Source organism: Microplitis demolitor, chromosome 3 (genome assembly GCF_026212275.2).
Source record: "Microplitis demolitor isolate Queensland-Clemson2020A chromosome 3, iyMicDemo2.1a, whole genome shotgun sequence".
NCBI lineage: Eukaryota > Metazoa > Arthropoda > Insecta > Hymenoptera > Braconidae > Microplitis > Microplitis demolitor.
Genome location: NC_068547.1, coordinates 21,023,136 through 21,041,602, shown reverse-complemented (window position 1 = coordinate 21,041,602; position 18,467 = coordinate 21,023,136). Strand labels below are relative to the sequence as shown.

Sequence of the window (18,467 nt, the reverse complement as noted above, 5' to 3'; positions counted from 1 at the left end):
ATGATTAGTTTTATGAAACTAAATGTTATGATTAATTTAAAGAGCCCAAGACGTTTTAACGTTTAATCTACGTTAACACTTGACGAATCTTAGTTCAAATTTATTCTTTACATATTAGTATGCAAATTGCCATTACCGTTTCTATGTAATATTCAACGAACATTAAATTTATTAATGAAATTTTTACGACGATTGGACAGTAATCATTACCTGGCGACAGATAACTGATTAAAAATAAAAATAAAAATATATTAATATTTATTTTTAATTAATATTGACGCGTTTGACTAATTTCAATAATTTAAACAACAAAAATTAATTAAAAATATAGATAATTAACAAGATAATACAAGCTAGCTATTTTAAATAATTTACGACATTTTTGTTGTTATCACTAAACGACATTTTTTTTTATTTTAACTATTTACACAACAGCTACGCGCATTATTGTCGCTACATGTTGCTGCCGAGCCATCATCTTTAGCAAATATCACGCATCCTCATAAGCCCAGTTCAATAATTTTCCATAAGTACATTTCTCCTTATTTCTTATCCACTTGTTATAGATCATAAATATTCACTAATTATTTGCATTATAATAATTAAATACTTCATTATATATTTTGCTTTTTAAAAAAAAAAAAAAAAAAATACTATTATCAGGGAATATTATGCAATTGAGAAATATCATGAAAATGTCTGGGAATTTTGAAAAGTATCCGGGAATTTAATTGCGGCAGTTAAAAATTAAAAAATATTTTAAAAATTCAAAATTTTTAAGTGATTTTGAACAGGTTGTAACACGAAAAAAAATGGTCATACAACAAAAATAAATAAGGCAAATTGTAGCCCTGAGTGTTTAGTTTTTTTATCTGGTCTTTAAATTTTTTCCCGAAGTATTCCTGAGAAAACCATCGAAAAAAAAAATTTACAAATTTTTGCTCGTCTCAAAAACAGTCTATCGGCTTCAATAAATGTTTTTCGATAATTGTGATTAATTTTTAATTACTTCAAACCCGTGTATAATGAAAAAATTTCAAAACCAGATCAGAAAACTAGACACTTAAAACTAAAATTTATTTTTTTTTTGTTTTTGTTGTACGACCATTTCCCTTTGAGTTACAACCTGTTAAAAATTTGGAATTTTTTAAATATCCTTTAATTTTAGTGGCTGGTATAATTTAAATTATTTTAATCATAAAATTTCTTATTAAATATTTAAACTTACATATTTTTAAGATCAAATATCAAAAGTAGGCCATGTTAAATTATTTTGAATGAAAATATGATAAAAACTGAATATCTTAATGATACGAATTAAATTTCTGAATCAGGAAAAAATGTGAAAAACTTTACTGAAGAACCGGGAAATATCAGGGAATTTTGAAATAATTTTTTTGTGGCCATCCTGACTTTTTGATTTTTGCTGTTGCCCTGAAAAAAATTTCCGAACACTTGCTAATTAAAATTTTAAAAAATTTATAATTTACCGCGGCCATAAGTATAAAATATAATGAATTATAAATGCAAAAGTGCATGGTATTTATTTTTAAGTCTGTAATATATGTAAATATACATATATATATATGGAAGCGTATATGGAAGCCCAAGTGTATGAACCTTCGTTCTATTAAATCATAATGGACTCACAATGTGATCATAGTCAAGACGGTTGGTCTACTAGCGTAGGATAGAGTGCTCGAGAGCTAGAGTCAACTAGTGATCGAGTTTATGTTACAAACTTGGTTAAATTATTATATACATTTTATAATAAACAGTTTACTTGGCTTTCTATTAATAACAATTACTCCATTATTTATTCAATTAATATTAAATATTAAATTTAAGAACAATTAATTATTTAAATTAAATTTTAAAAATCATTTTTCAAATCTTGTCATTGAATTGTTTTTTTTCTACTGTTGACTTGAATCGAATTTTTCAAAATCGTATAAATAAAAAAAAATATACCCGTGTTTATTATATGAATGTACAGGCGTTCTTACTCCCACTTAAAAAATAAATATGCTTTTTTAAAAGACCCTATCATGATCTTTGAAGCTGTTTGTATTATAGAATTAAGTCTAGACTGTAGACCTCTAATCAGAGGTACTGTACAATATCAAAGTGGGAGTACTGATGAATTTACGGGTGAGAAGTAGTTTTATATTATTATCATGGATATACGTATACATATACATATATGTCGTATATGTACACATCATAAGACGTGAATGAGCTCAGTCGATAAAGAATATTGTGTCAAAGCGCATTCCTAAGCGAGAATTTGTCTTGCACGTGTGTCCTATCGTCTTCACCACTCAAAGCTATTTTACTCTAAATAGAATTTAAGTGTATCTAGTTTCGTTAATTTATTTATTTATTTATTTATTTTATTAACACGTCGTTGATTGTTATACAATATAGTATTTGTATTTATGTATGCTATATTTTTTATTTTATTGAATAATGACTGTGCTGATGTGAAAAATCAGTAGAATACTAAAAAAAAATTTTAAGTTCGCCCGCTGGGCATCTGTGATAATGAGGACCACTTGATATATTTTAGTGAATTGGTAAAATTTATTTTGACTATTTATTTCATTTATTTTTCGCAAATATTTAGTGCATGATGAATAACAAAAAAGTAGAAGCAAATTGTAAAAATGGACCGGAGAGCAAGCTTTTGTTGGATAACTCGCGAATGGTGGACAGTAATAATTTAAAAACAGCGTCGCCGACATCACTACGCGGTATTGATGATATTTTTCGCGACCTACCACTAACTGATGACACTTCCTGTGGTATTGGACTTTTTCGTGGTCCAAATTTACAAAAATTTGCCAATAAAAAAGCTTACGTATTTCTTTACGGTGTCCTTGGATGCATATTCAGTGCTAGTTATGCTTATTTCAATGGTACTATTACGACTATTGAGAAGAGATTTAAAATTCCGTCAAAGACCACTGGTAAATTGTATAAATTTATTTTAATTTTTAAAATTACTGATAGTCAACTTTTTTTTTTTTATCTTTTGTGATAAAGTTTAAAAATAATTTATAAAATATTTACTGTACTTATAGGTCTCATTACTGTTGGGAATGATATTTCTCAACTGTTTGTGTCAATTGTCTTATCTTATTATGCTGGTCGTGGGCATCGACCTCGGTGGATTGCCGTTGGTATTTATACGGTAAAAAATTTAAAAAAAATAATTAATTAATTAATTAAATTTAGATTTTTTCTCAACAAAAAAAAAAAAAAAAAAAAAATAATTTCCATTAAATTTAGGTGGTGATATTTTGTTGTCTCACAATGCTTCCACATTTTTTGTACGGCCCGGGCGAAGACGCGCTTTTATTGACCAAGGAATACGGCGGGCAACCGCTAAACTCATCGAATAATAGCAACACGAATTGGAGTGGGAACCGCGAACTAAAGTTTCTATGTCAAGCTAAGGAGAACCGTACAAATATATGTGATGACTCTCACGGTAACTTCGCACCGCAAGCACTCCTTTTTACAGCTCAACTTGTTTCCGGGATTGGCGGCTCGCTATACTACACCCTCGGTGTTTCCTACATGGATGACAACATTAAAAAGTCTAAAACACCTGTCTTGATAAGCTTTTCTTATTTTCTACGGATGCTGGGACCCGCGATCGGATACGGTCTCGCATCATTTTCTCTTAAATTTTACATCAGTCCCACTTTGACACCCTCCATCACAACTACAGATCCTAGGCAATTAATGATAAAATTTATTACTCGCAAAAAGAGTTCAATTTTTAATAAATTCCGGAAATTATTTGCATATAATTTATGCCATTAAATATTGAACTCTTTTTGTTTTATTTTTGAAATTAAATTAATTATCTAATCATTTTTTTTTTTTTTTTTTTTTTAATAAAAATAGATGGTTAGGCGCATGGTGGCTTGGTTGGATAATATTAGCAATATTACTAATGTTATTTGCAAGTATAATTGCATTGTTTCCAAAAACGTTGCCACGCGCAGCGGCGCGAAAAGTTTTGGCTTTAGAAAGAAGTAAATCGACGGCAAGTTATCGGGAGCAGGAAAGACTTCAAGCGAAGAAAGAAAAAAAAAATATTGATAATAATGGTGATAAAAATGATGATGATGATGATGATGATGCTGATAATTGCAACAGTATCGATGAAAATGAAAAAAGTCCAGAAGTTCCAGCCTCGTTTGAAGATATGATTAAAACCTTCAAACGTCTTCTGAGCAACAACACGCTGATGTGCAATAATTTGGCGACGGTGTTCTACTTCTTGGGATACATGCCCTACTGGATTTTCATGCCGAAATATATTGAAACGCAATACAAACAATCGGCAAGTGTCTCATCACTTATTACTGGGACTGTCGGTTTGGTTTTCAGTGCATTTGGTATCCTGTTGTCGGGGTTAATCATCAGCAAATATAAACCCCGTGCGCGTTATTTGGCAGCATGGAATATTATTGTCGGCGCTGTTTCGGTTATGGGAATGATTTCTTACGCATTTCTTGGCTGCTCGGCAAATGATAATCAGGTTATGAGTATTCAAGATAATAGCGGTGAATTGAAAACGCAATTTCCGTGCAATGAAAATTGTAATTGCGATTACGTTACATACAATCCGGTTTGTTCGGACGAAGGAAAGATATTTATTTCTGCCTGTCATGCTGGATGTCGAAAAATTACGGTATGTAAATGAACAAACTTTTTTTTTATATTTTTTATTAAATCGCTAACATAATAAATTAAAAAAGAAAAAAATTTATCGAAACTTTTAACAAAAAAAAGAGTAAACTGTGAATGAGTTATTTAATTATTTCTTCACCCTTGATTTAAAGCAATATAAATTCAGTTATATTGTTATCTTTAACTTTTTATATCAAGTAAATATTGGATTTTGAAATAAAAACTTAGAAATATTCGAGATAAAAAATATAAAATAACAAGTATATTTATTTATTTTTAGATAAATCCAAATGGGACTAAAATTTACACAGACTGTAGCTGCGTAAGAACGAGATACTCGCGCGCTTCATTAAATAAATTGTCAATAAATGGGTCAACGTCAATAAATTACAGCGATTATGGTTCCGAAATGGGGACAGCGACACCGGGACCATGTCCGGTTGACTGTATGCACAAATTCTATCTGTTTTTGGCGGTTGTATGTCTGCTGAAATTCAGCGGAGCCACGGGACGAGCGTCAAATTTCTTGGTATCCGTCAGATGCGTAGCTGAGAGAGACAAAGCCGTAGCAATGGGATTCGGATTGACGATAATGAGTCTCTTCGCGTTTATTCCTTCGCCTATACTCTTTGGCTTCATTCTTGGTAATTAATTGATGAGCGACGTCTATGTAATTTTACACGCGAGCTCTATTGCGTTGTTGCTTAATATTTATATGTATAGATATAGTTATGATGTAAAATTATATTATGTTATTATATCGTGTCGACAATTTGTGGCGAGATATAATCATCAAGATATGGAATTTGTGGCACTTTAATATATTATTTGCGTGGGTGTTTTGTTACAGACAAGACTTGTCTCGTTTGGGGCAAAACCTGTTCTGGCACTGGCAATTGTTGGCTATACAATGGTGAAGCTCTTAGGTATTTACTGAATTTCACGGCTGCAAGTAAGTACTCTACATTTTATTTATTATTTATTTATTTACTGATTGATAAAAATTAAATTATAATTTTTCAAATTTTTTTAAATGGATGTTAATACACACTGTAAAAAATCGGGAGTGAATTCGGAGTGATTATAAATTTTATTTAAATCCAAATTCTCTCCATCACTTGGAGTTTAAAAAAAAATCACCCCGCATACGGAGTAAATCGGAAGTTTATTTTTACCGCGGAACTGGATTTTATTTGAATCCGCATTCACTCGATTCCGAGTTTTAGTATTAAAATAAAATCCCCTTTGGAGTAAATTTCACTCTGAGGGAATTAAATAAATAAGCAGTTATCCACTCCGGATTTAATCCGCGTTCACTCCGAAAATTTTTTACAGTGTACAGTTCATTTATTTTTCTAAAAATTCACTTAATTTTACCTCTTATTTCTTATAAATATTTAAACATCCGTCCTATTGAATTTTTTTTTTTACAATACTCAAATTCTGAAGTTAATCCGGCCTGTATAATTTTAATTAAAAATATTAGAAAAATCATAAATTTGAATTCGATACTCAACATGTAATTTTAGTGAAAAAAAAAAAATTCAATTCCCGGTTCTATACACGGATTTCGTAATATTTTTAAATAAAAAATGGACAGAGTAATCTCATGTGTTTTATCACGGACATAAAAATTTATAAATTTTATAACTCATCGTTACATTTTTATATTTACAGCTTTTGTAACAATTGGTACATTATTTGATATCGGAGTATGGTATTTTGTGAAAGATGTCAAAATTTTTGATGACGATATCGAGTTAGATGATGTGAAAGAAGATCAACAATGAGAATCACTGTAAAATATATTTTACCATTTATCGGTTATATATATATATATATAAAAAAAAAGTGTTAGTCATTTTTTTTCTTTTTAGAGAAATTTTGAGTTTTTACTCAGTGACTTTATCCGTACCTTAAGCATCTGCTGTTCGTTTTTATCATTACCATCTTATGAATTTATAATTAATATAATATTCAATTAGTGATGTAGAATAGTGTAAGGTAATAAATAAAAAAAAATGTATGTGATAAAATGTTAATTAATAAATAGATGAATAGTATGAAAAATTTTATTTTAAAACAATAAATTTACTTATCAAAATACTAAAATTTTTAATTGAAAGTATAAGGAAATATTTTAAATAGATCTTATAAGGCAGTGGCAAATCCATGAAGTTTCGGTTTTCGTGCCGGCTGGCCAAGGTTTGATGTTGACTTTGAAAACTGCCTTACGTCAGAAATATTGGGATCGTTATGCAAGTCGGAAGCTGAACTTTCGAAACCGGAAGACGTGTGCTGAGGAGACAAGGGTCTGTTTCTCAAGCCATCACTGCCTGGTTCCGCTTTGCGACGTCTTGGATAGTTTTTTGATCTAAATCTTCTGGCATGCTCGGTCATTTCTGGAGAAGTTAAAATAGATCCAATGCTTCGCGAGTTTACTGAAGTTAATGGATACTCAACGATCGGTATTCCTACTTCATTAAAGTCACCGGTTTTGCGTTTATCTTCAATTCTCACGAATTTTATGTCATCGGTACGCGAGAATCCAGCGAGTACCGGAATCTGTTTAACTTTTGTGTCTTCTGTTTTCGATGAAATTTCTACAATAGATTTGTGCGCATGAAAATTTTTAACTGACCCACTAGAGTCACTAGTTTCGTTATCTGAATCTAATTTTAAACGTCGATAAGAAACTGTAGTCAATGAAATCGGTGCACGTTTATTGTGAAATTCTAAACTCTGGTCATGTTCATCGGTGTCATTATTTTGATCCGAGTCACCAGGTCCTACAGGTCCGTATTTCAATGGGCCGTTAACTTTACGAATCACTCCGGAATCAGTTATTTCAATTATGTCTGATGAATTGTTTGTTGCATGAGAACTTTGTCCACTTACTCCTGCACCAGTTGCGACTGCGCTACTTGATGTTACCGCAGAACTAGAAACATTTGGCACAAAACTAGAATCATCTGGATTTGAAAGTGTCTCAAGTGGTATTGATCGTATTTGTGATGAATTTTCAGCTGCGTCACGAGATTCGAATTCTATTTCGCGATAAATACGTAATTTTTTACAAAAGAAGAAAGTAAGTACTTGAAATATTATTGCGAGTAGTAGTAAAAAGGTTGTTGTATATGACAAATAAGAGCCGAGATTAGTATTGTGTAAGTGGCACGATTGAGAATTTCCTCTATGAATACATGTCCAGTCGGTTATTTGCCAATAAAACATTTTTCCGGGTATATATGTTATGAATGTTGTCAAAGTTATCCAGAATCCTATCGCAAGTGCTTTGTCTTGGATAAATACTGAGCGTAAACTGATCAAAAAACTTGATATTGCTCCTGATGATAGCAGAGTGTAAGCTAAAATGGTGCTGACCTAAAATAGTAGATAAATTAATAATAATAATATTTATATTTGTAAAGAATCTATTTTTAAACCTCAAAAATAATCCAGCCGATTTGACATGTAGTCGAATCACAAAGACCTTCAATAACTTCAGGACTATTCGATGATTCAGGAAGTTTTTTAACACAGCTGCAGCCTGTGAATTTTTTTGGTTCACTTGTTGTATCGATGCCTGTACAGCCAGCGTGACAAGGCGTGAAAAAAATTGCAACATTTTTTGTGTCACAAATTGGACGGAAATTAGCATCCTTTGAACATCGACAATTTCTATTGCAATATTCTAATAAAGAGAACCTTTTAAAAAATTTTATAAATTATTAAATAAATTTTTGTAAAAATAAAATATATAACTCTAAGACTTTTGGAGTTGGGATTAATTTGAACATTCTTGAAAGCAGACAATGGTTATCAAGCTCAGGTTATAATTTTTTAAGTTAAGAGGTAATGATGATTTTAATACTAAATAATTATACTGCCATGCTTAGGAAGAAGGCGGTAACTTCACTTACTGCTTTTCTATTCAACTAATGTTAAATTAACATCGGTAAGGTGGAAAGGCAGTAAGCAAAATTACTGCCTTCTTCCTAATCACAGCAGTATATATGCTTGAAGTTTTTCATATACTCTAAATCTTTAATGAGAAGCTAATTGCAGCTAAAATCTGACGTATAAGAAAATGAAAAGCTTACGGACCACAATAGCTTTGGTACTAAGAGTACACAGCAGACTTGAAGATAATCCCTGATTAAGAGAAACCATTCAAGACGATTTACAATTTTAAATGCCCATAAGATGAGCGATTCAAAAATATTCAAAGTATTCAAAAGCATTAAAATGTATTTAAAATTTTTTTTTTCTAATCGATTTCAATCGTTTTTCGTAATAAGAGAATTCAAGAATATCAAAAATAAAATTTTCTAAAAATATTTAAAATTACTTACGATCCATAAGACTTTGAACCAAAAATAGGCGGCTTCTTGCAATCAATAAAAGCCAAAGAAAAAATAATTGTTGCTGCTAAAATTGCAATCACAGTATTGTAAGACACTAGCCATTTGGCACGCGGACGGACTTTAGCGATTATAAATCCAGATGCAATAATAACTGACCCAATAATTATTGGACGAAAAATAATCGCAACTATTCGCGATGTGAAGGGGTCGCTGAAGCCCAAAAAAATTCCCGAGGGCCGAGGTACATAGAAACGGGATTCCAAAAATAAATCTTCGTTGTACGCAAAATTTACAATCGCACAGATACTAAAAATACTGGAAAAAGTATTGCATAGAAAAATTTTGTTTGTCAGAAGTCTTTTCAATGAAGAAAAGAAACCAGTGTCACCAAATTTTTTCGTCTCATCAGAAACTGTTGATTCGGTAAGAGGACTAGTGCGACCGGCAATGTCAAGAATAGATGCTGCGGCTTGCTCGACAACCTTTTGTTAAAAAATAAATCAAATTCAATAAAAACAATAAAATAATTAGTTCTAAGAATCAAAACTTTGAGAAATTTTTTAACCTCGGAAGGAAGTCTTCGTGGCAACAATGCAAGAGCTAATGCAGGAATAACGAGCAGAATCATTAAAATTGGCCATCCGAGCCACCAAGCGCCAAATTGTTCACGATAGGATTGAATCGTAACTGTCAGATCATCAGCGTCTATCCTAACATATATCAAAGTAGATAAATACATTTATTAAGAATCAATAAAGTTATATAAATTTGAGTTTGAATTTTTTTGAAATATTTCTCACCTAAGACATCCCCAGGCCATCAAATAACCCAATAGCATTCCAATTATTTTTACGGCCAATAAAAATCCAATTGGAATAGCAACATGTCTTTTTCGAGTGTTGTCATCCAAATAAGATATTCCTAGTGCCAAATATGCAATGTTACCCATACAATTGATTATTTGCGAAATAATAACAACTGTCAGAGTGAAATAACAGGTTCCCTCTTCTTCTACAAGCACTCGAGCGAGTCCTGGTACTGAACAAAGCTCGGGATTGTCTTCTGAAGTTGACGAAAATAAAGAAAATTTTAAGGTAAAATGATTTTTTTTTTATATATATGGGGGAGGATTGGAGACCAAAAATTTTATTTTAATTATAATTTCGTACTTTCGAAATTATTTTCAAGCAGTTTCAGATTCCAAAAATTTTTCTTTTATGTTTTGACGCTACCCCATTTTTTTTTTTTTTTATAGATGAAAAAAAAAATTATCAATGGAAATTGAAATTTGTTGTCACTCTCTTTAAATATAAGTGACAAAAAAAAATTTCGTATTTGCAGGATCAAAAGGAATTATATATTTTTTTTTTTTATAACCATCCCCATTTTGCTCGGCCTCTACTATGCGTCGTAGAAATAAATAATAAAAATCGATAATTACCAGAATAAAGAGATAAATGAGTAACATTAGTAGTTTCCTCAACAACTCGTGGAGATGAATGACTAAAATGCGGAATGATGATAAAAAAGAAACCAACACTTTGGATTAATACTAAAGCCCCTGTCCAAGCTGCTCTGTGTATTCGGTCACCCCAATAGGCAATAGGGAGAGCGAGAATAAATGGCACGACGCCTTCAGTAAATAATGTCATCCATTCTATTAATAATTACAAAAAATTAGCTATCGATTTATTTATTTATTAATAAACAAATTAAATTACCAATAGAGTTTGATGGAAAATTGAACCTCCTTGCAATAGTCGAACTGGTGAGTGAAAAATATGCCTGACCAGCAGCCTGAATAATTCCAATCCAACACAAAATCCCAACGTAAAATTTCCTCGTTGCATATTTGGCTAATTTGGGACAAGGTAATTGGGCGCATCCACAATCCAACGACTCATTGGGAATCGGATGGGCTGGCCCAGATAACTCACCCTCCATTTCATCCGACCTCATTATCTCTCTTGTCCCCAAGACCATTATTCTATTTATGTTTTTATTTATTAATAATTTAGTAATTTACTAACCAACCAGATTTCAAATTTTACGCGACACCGAGGCTGATAACACTTTTATGTGAGTCATAAGCTCTGTCATGATCCGATTCCAGAAACTTGGACACGTAAAGAGTTAGTCAGCACGAGATCATTTAAAATTTTCATTAATAAAAAAAAAGGTATTAATTTTTATGTTTTTTATTCCTTTTATTTTGTCAACTATTCAATTACTGGTAATGATAACTTTGATTGTTTTTGTAGTTTTATTGAATTATAAGTGTGTATGGTATAGTTTTAAATGTAACATTTGTATAAAGACTGATTCACAGACAGCGAAGATACTAACCGTTGGATATGGATTTTCTTATCTGAGTATAGTTGTAGATATGAAGAAAGATACTGATAAAAAGATAAAATATCTCGGTCGTATATATATTTTGTTTTAAATGGTGAATGAGAATTACGTATGTTAGTTGAAATCTAGAGACATTAGTCCGGATAATCAAAATGAGAATAATTAAGCCTAACAAACAATTACTCCAGTATTAAAATTCATTTTTCATAAAAATACTTCTGAAAGTAAACTTAAATGAATTAAAGATTAAATAGTATTTTTTTTTTTTTAATTTTATTCGTCTGAAAATTTCTCACGGATTTCGCGATATTGAATAGATTAATGTATTTTTTTTTAATTTTTAATTAATTTACAGTAACTTTAATTAGTTTATTTAAATTTTAAATGAATTTAATATGTATTGAAAATAAATGAAAATTTTTTTCAATGGCCTATTTTGCCTCATACTGAATTTTTTTTATCCATTTAGATTTTTTTTAAGAGCATAAATTAAAAAAAAAATATGTTTATTTATAAGTTATTTAAAATTATCGATTTTAAGTTTCAGAAAACGATTTAGAAAAATATTAAGGTCTAAAAAGTGTTTGAATTTTTTTTTTTTTTTTCTCTAAAAGAGTTACCCAAAGCTCACTTAAGCCATCGACGTCGTAAGAAAATGACGAATGCCAATTAGCATATGAAAAGCCCTCGGACTCTACACAACTGGGCTCGGAAAAGATATTCCAGTTACCATCCACTTACTGGGTTCTGGGTGCTCTTCATCCGACACCCAGCACCCAGAACCCGACACTACCTCGTTCTCCTACTCCCCGAGTCGAAAGCAGTCGTCGCCTTGTTCTCTGGCCAGCTTCGAACACTTGGCAAGACGATCACGTTTTTGAATATTAAGGGTGGGATTACACGAGCTTAACGCGCTAAATTTAGTCGTTTAAAAATCTGCATTAAAGACTAAAAAACAGCATCGTAATTTTTATTTATTCACCCCCGTTTTTTTACTTCGAAATAAAAAAATAAATAACAACGTTCGTATGTGAGCAGCCGTACGTACTCGTATGAGTTTACGATGAAGCTTTCCATTAACAGAGTAAGTGGCCAGCGTCCGCATTTTCTTTGATGTCAGTTAATTTACTAATAACACTGTCCTGCCAATGGCGCCCAACTGCAGATGCCGGATCGCTTCATGAACTTGCTTTCGTTCGTCCTCTAAATATTTGTATCGTCAACAAAATCGTCTCTAGGTTTCAGCTAATGGATCAAATTTTGTTATTTACGTTTCCTTACTCATTAAATAACTCTAAGCTGTGACGCGAAAATAAACTATTGCGACTGTTACATTTTGTTAATTAATTTTTGTGTAACAAAAAAATATTTTTTTTCTAAAACACTGAACTCAATTATTGCGAAAAAATTTTAAATAAAATTTAACGAGCAATTATAAATAAAAAAAAAAATAATAATAATAAAGTCTATCGATGGCCTGGAATAAAAGTATATATTGAGATAGGGGTGGACGGATCTTTACGTAGGATTAGTTCGAATTAAGTCTACGAACGTTGGAGGAACTCTAGTTAAAAAGCTCAAGTTAAAAAGAGATGAATTTAAAAGAGCTGAGAAGAATAAGGAAAGAAAAACTGTGTGCCCCTGTAACACTTAATTTTTCTTTTGATTTTTTAATCTCACGGTAAATATCGTCTCTTACCCCTGCACAATTGTGTTAGTCCTTTAGTTTTAGCGGGAGTAAGGAGCAAGAAGAAACAGAGAAGAATGGGGGCTGCTAAGAATAGAAAGGACAAAAAAGTAAAATCAAGGGGGAGAAAACGCAAAACGTCGTGGCCTCTGGAATATCCGCCCACTGAAGCTTCTGGAGGCAGTAGTTGCACGAAAAGAAGAAGAAGAAGTTGAGGAAGCAGAAGAGATAGAAGAGGTCGGCGGGGTCTTTGGCATCGTTATTAACCGTGCGCCATCAAAGAAGAACCCATTTAAAAACCTCATCAATGCTTAAGCCCCGCGAGGCGGTTCTGTAAGAAATTAATCCCTTCTATTTTACGCCAAGGGACCAGAGTTTTTGGCCGACGAGGTAAGACCTTGCCTTTTATTGGCTGATACAAATGTTTTATTTTCATTAGATACTATAGGATTATTTATATTTTTATATTTTTAAAATTATTATTTTAATGGCTAATTAAATAAAACAGTTAATTGTTTTTGTAAAAAAATTATTTACTGATAAAGGATTTAATGGATTTTAGTAATAAAGTTTTGAGAGACACTTTCCAAAGTTTTTTGTACGATAGAGTATGTGAAAATGAAAATTAAAATAAAATACTAGTGAATGAAGAGTTTGGGTTGTGGAGTATAGAGAGTATAGAGAACAAGAGTGATATACTGAAGGGTAATACGCTTTAAACTGTTAATAGAGTCGAGGGTGTTTGACCGTCAGTCAATCTCGAGTGTTGGGACAACATTCATAACGAAATTAATCTCCGAGCTGGACACTGCTCTACGTATGGGTATGGCCCTCATACCCTCATGCTCTATACCCTATACCACTTTTAACGAGCAGCCTGTATAGGGCTTGGTTTGCCAACCGTTCATCCTTTTATATAAAAGTTGTGTCGAGCTTTTACGTTTGTTTTAGCGAGTTTATTATAAATAATATTTTATACTCCTCGTTTTAAAAAATAAAAAATATTTAACTCTAGCATATTTGTATATCGTAAAATAAAAAATTATTAATTAATAACAGGAAGCTGGATAAAATAAGCCCCTTGTAAAATAAAACTCTAGTGATAGTTTAACGATTTTTATTTTTTTCATTTGCCAAAAATTACTTCATTGTAATCAATTTCATTAATAAAAAATAAAAAAAAAAAAAAAAAAAAAAAAAAAAAAAAAAAAAAAAACATCATATTGATCTAATTTAAAATTTAAAATTTTCCTTTGAAAAATTTAACTTCCCCTTGTTTCCCTGTACTGTGAAAAATGATTAATAAAGATTTGAATTTATAAAAATGAATAAAATAAGTTTTAGATAAAAAGATGCAGTAATTACCATGACAATAACTATGAATTAACTTAAGGATCCTTCTAAAAGATGGAAGACCTTGGAAAGGTCTGACCCCATACCAGAATCGATGCAAAGCACGAGCGCTCGAGGATTATAAGTCTTTTATGATTCGCGGATCTTGATGAATCGAGCAAACTTTTCTTCTTCTTATCTTTTTTTACTACACTACTGTATGACTCGACTATCAACTGCTACTTAGATCCATTAATTACAATGCATTAAAAGTCACAGGAAAATCTCTACTCATTTTTCTTCCTCTGAGAAAAAGTAAATAATTGTCGCTAATTAATAATTTTTTTATTTTTTTAGTAAACAAAATATAAAGTTATAAGTAAATTAAAGTGATCATTCAACCGAGTGGCTTTCAAAAAAACTTGTACTTCTGTAAGCATTTTTATGGCAAATAAAAAATTATAAAAATCAACATTCAAGAATATCTAAAGACGAATAATAAAAACACTAAAAAAACTCAAGCTCTTTTTGAGATCAAAAGCTCGCGGTATCGATAATTGGAGGAAATCTTTTTCTCCCCATTCGCAGTTGTCTACCACCACTACAACACATAGACAGGAAATATTTTCTTGCACCCTCGTCTCAGTTCTTCACCTCAGAAAAACCACAGCATGAAAAAATACAAGCAAGCAATCAGGCAGAGACTTAAATGTACATTTGCATTGACGAAAAAAAATCTTTTTCGTTTGAGGATCGCAGGAAATTATTTATTTTTTTTTTCATCTGCTCAACTCACTCTTTACTCATCGATAATATAAAAGACTTTATTTCTTTATCATTTACTTTATCTATATAAAAATTTGTATGTATGTATAAATATATATTATATTTGTATTGCAGGAAGCATATTTAGTTTGTATTTGAATCCTTTCGTTCACTTGAATTTAAAAATTTAAAAATTTTTCTATTCATTAATTATTAAATTAAATGACGAAACTATGAAAGTATCAAGAGACGTCATTTAATTATTTAAGTAAATTAGTTGCAAGTACAAAAGCTTTTTTAAATAAGCAAAAAAAATAATAAAGAGTTGGCTGGCATCTGGAATTCGGACCGTGAGAGCATCCTCTGGCTGACGTAGCTTCTTCAATTCAACGGTAAAGACTCAACGCGATTCCAAAATAAAGCACGCGCAGTACACAGAGGAAAGGAGTTAACTTCTAATTGTTTTGTTAAATGACGCGCAAGTAAGAATACTTGAAGGACTTAAGCCTCGACGGCAAAAGATAACTTTTCTCTCGTTTCATTCTATTCGTCTTCAAATATACCCTTTACTTTTTTCTGGTGCACTACATTTATATATATATATATATATATATATATATATATTGGTAAACGAGAATAGAACGCGAGCGCAACCGTCTTAATTCTTAGCTTTATTCTCTTTAAGACTCACTTACTATCTCTTTCTTCTTTTTCACAATCTTATATAGATATATATAGTTTATTATTTCTTCTTTCATCCCTCTTGCACACTTTTATTCCCAATGAGTTCTTATTCTTTCTCACGATACGACTAGAGCTACAGAGCAATGTCTTTTCTCATATAATCCTCTTCTTTGCAATTTATACGCGCGAGTACTAAAGGCTGTATAGAGTAAAAAAAAAGTTGAGAGTTATATTATACAAAAGAATAATAATATAATAGAAAAAAACAAAAATAATAATAAAATATATTAAATAGCGGACTTAAACCAACAATACTTAGCATTAAAACGCAATCTATATGTTTCTTTTCACCATCGTTTTATGAGCAAACACTTCTTCTTTTTGCAATTACTTTAAATAACAGATCGATTTATTTAAATTGTCGATACTTTTCAGTGGATGGATTTTTCAGGAAATATGAGCGGGTTATTTATTGATAATGTTACAATAAAAGGGTGAAGGGGTTTTTTTAAGTGCCAGGAAGATTGCTAAGTCAATGAGTGACCATAAGTTGGAGATTATTTGAGAAAATGGTCAGTAATGGGTACTTTGAGGAACAGAGGCACGAGAGACAGAACTACTTAGTGGTTGGACTAGATTAAATTGGCTCTTGAGTAATATTACTGTTGGTTAGCTAGGTCAATGTGAATTATGCAAAAGTTATGTTTATTTACTAGATAGTAGTTTCAGTAGAATTAGTGGACGTTCATAAACAGAAAACATGAATAATATTTAATGATGGAGTAAAATCTAAAGCTAAAAAATTCCTATGGATTATTACGCGAAAAATGCAGTCGATTAATAGTATCGATATTTCGTCGATTTTATTTTTTATTTTCTTTGATTTTTAATACGAAAAATTTGTAAATATTCAGACCTATTGACCGTCGAATGCGTTTTGGCGGAAAAAGAGCCGGCTCGTTTTTTTGCCATATCTCGCAAAATATTTAAGTTAGGAAAAAAAACTACGATATCTTTTTTGTCCATTTTTTTATTTTCAACATTTTTGTTTTCATAAATTTTCCCATCAAATCAACCGTTCGGGAGTTATATTGATTTAAACAATTAAATTAAAATTTCCCAAGGATTTGCCACGACGTTACAACCTTTACAAACGTTACTCAAAAATTAAATGGCAGACGACTGCCATTTAATTTTTGAGTAGCAATAATAGTATACGTTGACATATCAACAGCGTTCATAAAATATGTTTTTAGTTCGTCAAGTTATCACATCTGTTACACCTGATTCAACGCGGCCGAGTTAAACTAGTCCCCATCTCATGGTCGGTAGGTACAACAGACTAACTGAGGAAATTTTAGTCTTCTATAAAATATGTATGGTCTTATCTGCCGTCCACTTGCTTTAGACTATTATATGATATTTTTAATTATATTATTAAATTTAATATAAAAAAAAAGAACTCTCAGAAACAAAGAGATCGAGTGTCCGAGTGTAAAGCTTGGAGCTATAGGATTGAATAAAAATGGCTAATATGAACGAAGTAAAAAGTATGTGATGAGGTAAAAGGCAAACAAAATCTATAGAGAGACAGTATAATATTTAAAAATTAAATAATTCTATCAATTGTTCACAAAAACCTACTTCAATAAATAACAGACTCACTTTGATCTATTGTTCAAAAAGCAGGATCTTTAAAAATAATGAAGGGATTTTTAAATTCATATTCATTTTAAAATAATAATTACAAAATAAAGAAATAGTAGTAGAAAATTTTCATTATGCATCTGTGTAGATAAATATTTATTCAATATATGTATCACTTAATAAAAATGTGTATATATTTTTAATTAAATTTATAACCTCTCAATATTTTTTTCGACTTATCATCACGAGCAGCTCTCTATTTGATTTGCTCATCCAGCCCAAAGTTCTATATAAAGGCTAGTAAATGCAAACTCTATTACAATGTACTGGATAATCGCTTCTTTTGAACAATCATATCATTTTCTAACATTTATTCTGTACTTCAATAAAGCAGATTATAGGCTACAATTATAATTTTTCGCCGTTAAATCTGATTAAATAGTACCGTGTTGGTATACAAAAAAAAAAAAAAAAAAAAAAAAAGAAAGAAAGAAAATTACAGTTTCATATTATGACGCGGTTTTTTAAATATATATGAGACGCGAGTTTTGACGATTGATACCCGAACCAGAGGCGAACAAAAAAGCGGACGGATGAATATAATAGAAAAATTAATTTTTTTTTTAATTTTTTAAAAATTGAATAAAATGAATTTTAATATTAAAAAGTTAATTATTATTCTAAGTTGTTGAAAATATCAATAAATATTATATACTATTAAAAAAAAATTATTTTATATATTTTTCGGTAAATTTTCAAAAAATAATTGCTCCAAGCGATTTAAATCCTCCCTCATAGTTAAATACTTGTTTGAAAGCAATTTTTTTTTTTTTTTTTTTTTTTTTTTTTTTTTTTTAATTAGATGATTTGATTGGATGCTTTTACGATAAAGTAGTACAAAGAGTACTTGTTTTAACTGTATG

General features: G+C 30.7%; 2 protein-coding genes across 3 annotated transcripts; one reads left to right on the top strand and one right to left on the bottom strand.

The window, feature by feature from the left end:
• The first annotated feature begins 2,165 nt into the window (after positions 1–2,165).
• LOC103577552 (solute carrier organic anion transporter family member 74D-like) lies at positions 2,166–6,695 on the top strand. Of its 2 annotated transcripts, XM_008558239.3 has the most exons (8): positions 2,166–2,969; positions 3,084–3,193; positions 3,292–3,743; positions 3,916–4,708; positions 4,988–5,351; positions 5,558–5,659; positions 6,385–6,505; positions 6,585–6,695. In XM_008558239.3, the coding sequence occupies exons 1-7, from the start codon at positions 2,630–2,632 to the stop codon at positions 6,495–6,497; spliced, it is 2,274 nt and encodes a 757-aa protein (XP_008556461.1). In that variant the 5' UTR covers positions 2,166–2,629; the 3' UTR covers positions 6,498–6,505; positions 6,585–6,695. The 2 variants fall into 2 exon arrangements, with proteins under 2 accessions (XP_008556461.1, XP_008556460.1); XM_008558238.3 differs by having other exon boundaries at positions 6,385–6,695.
• A 66-nt stretch (positions 6,696–6,761) lies between these two features.
• LOC103577551 (solute carrier organic anion transporter family member 1A6) lies at positions 6,762–11,385 on the bottom strand. Its single transcript, XM_008558237.2, has 7 exons — positions 10,796–11,385; positions 10,516–10,731; positions 9,875–10,136; positions 9,640–9,784; positions 9,063–9,556; positions 8,154–8,415; positions 6,762–8,091 (listed from the first exon to the last, which is right to left on the bottom strand). Exons 1-7 carry the CDS (start codon positions 11,055–11,057, stop codon positions 6,859–6,861), a joined length of 2,874 nt encoding a protein of 957 aa, XP_008556459.1. The 5' UTR covers positions 11,058–11,385; the 3' UTR covers positions 6,762–6,858.
• Between the last annotated feature and the right edge of the window lie 7,082 nt (positions 11,386–18,467).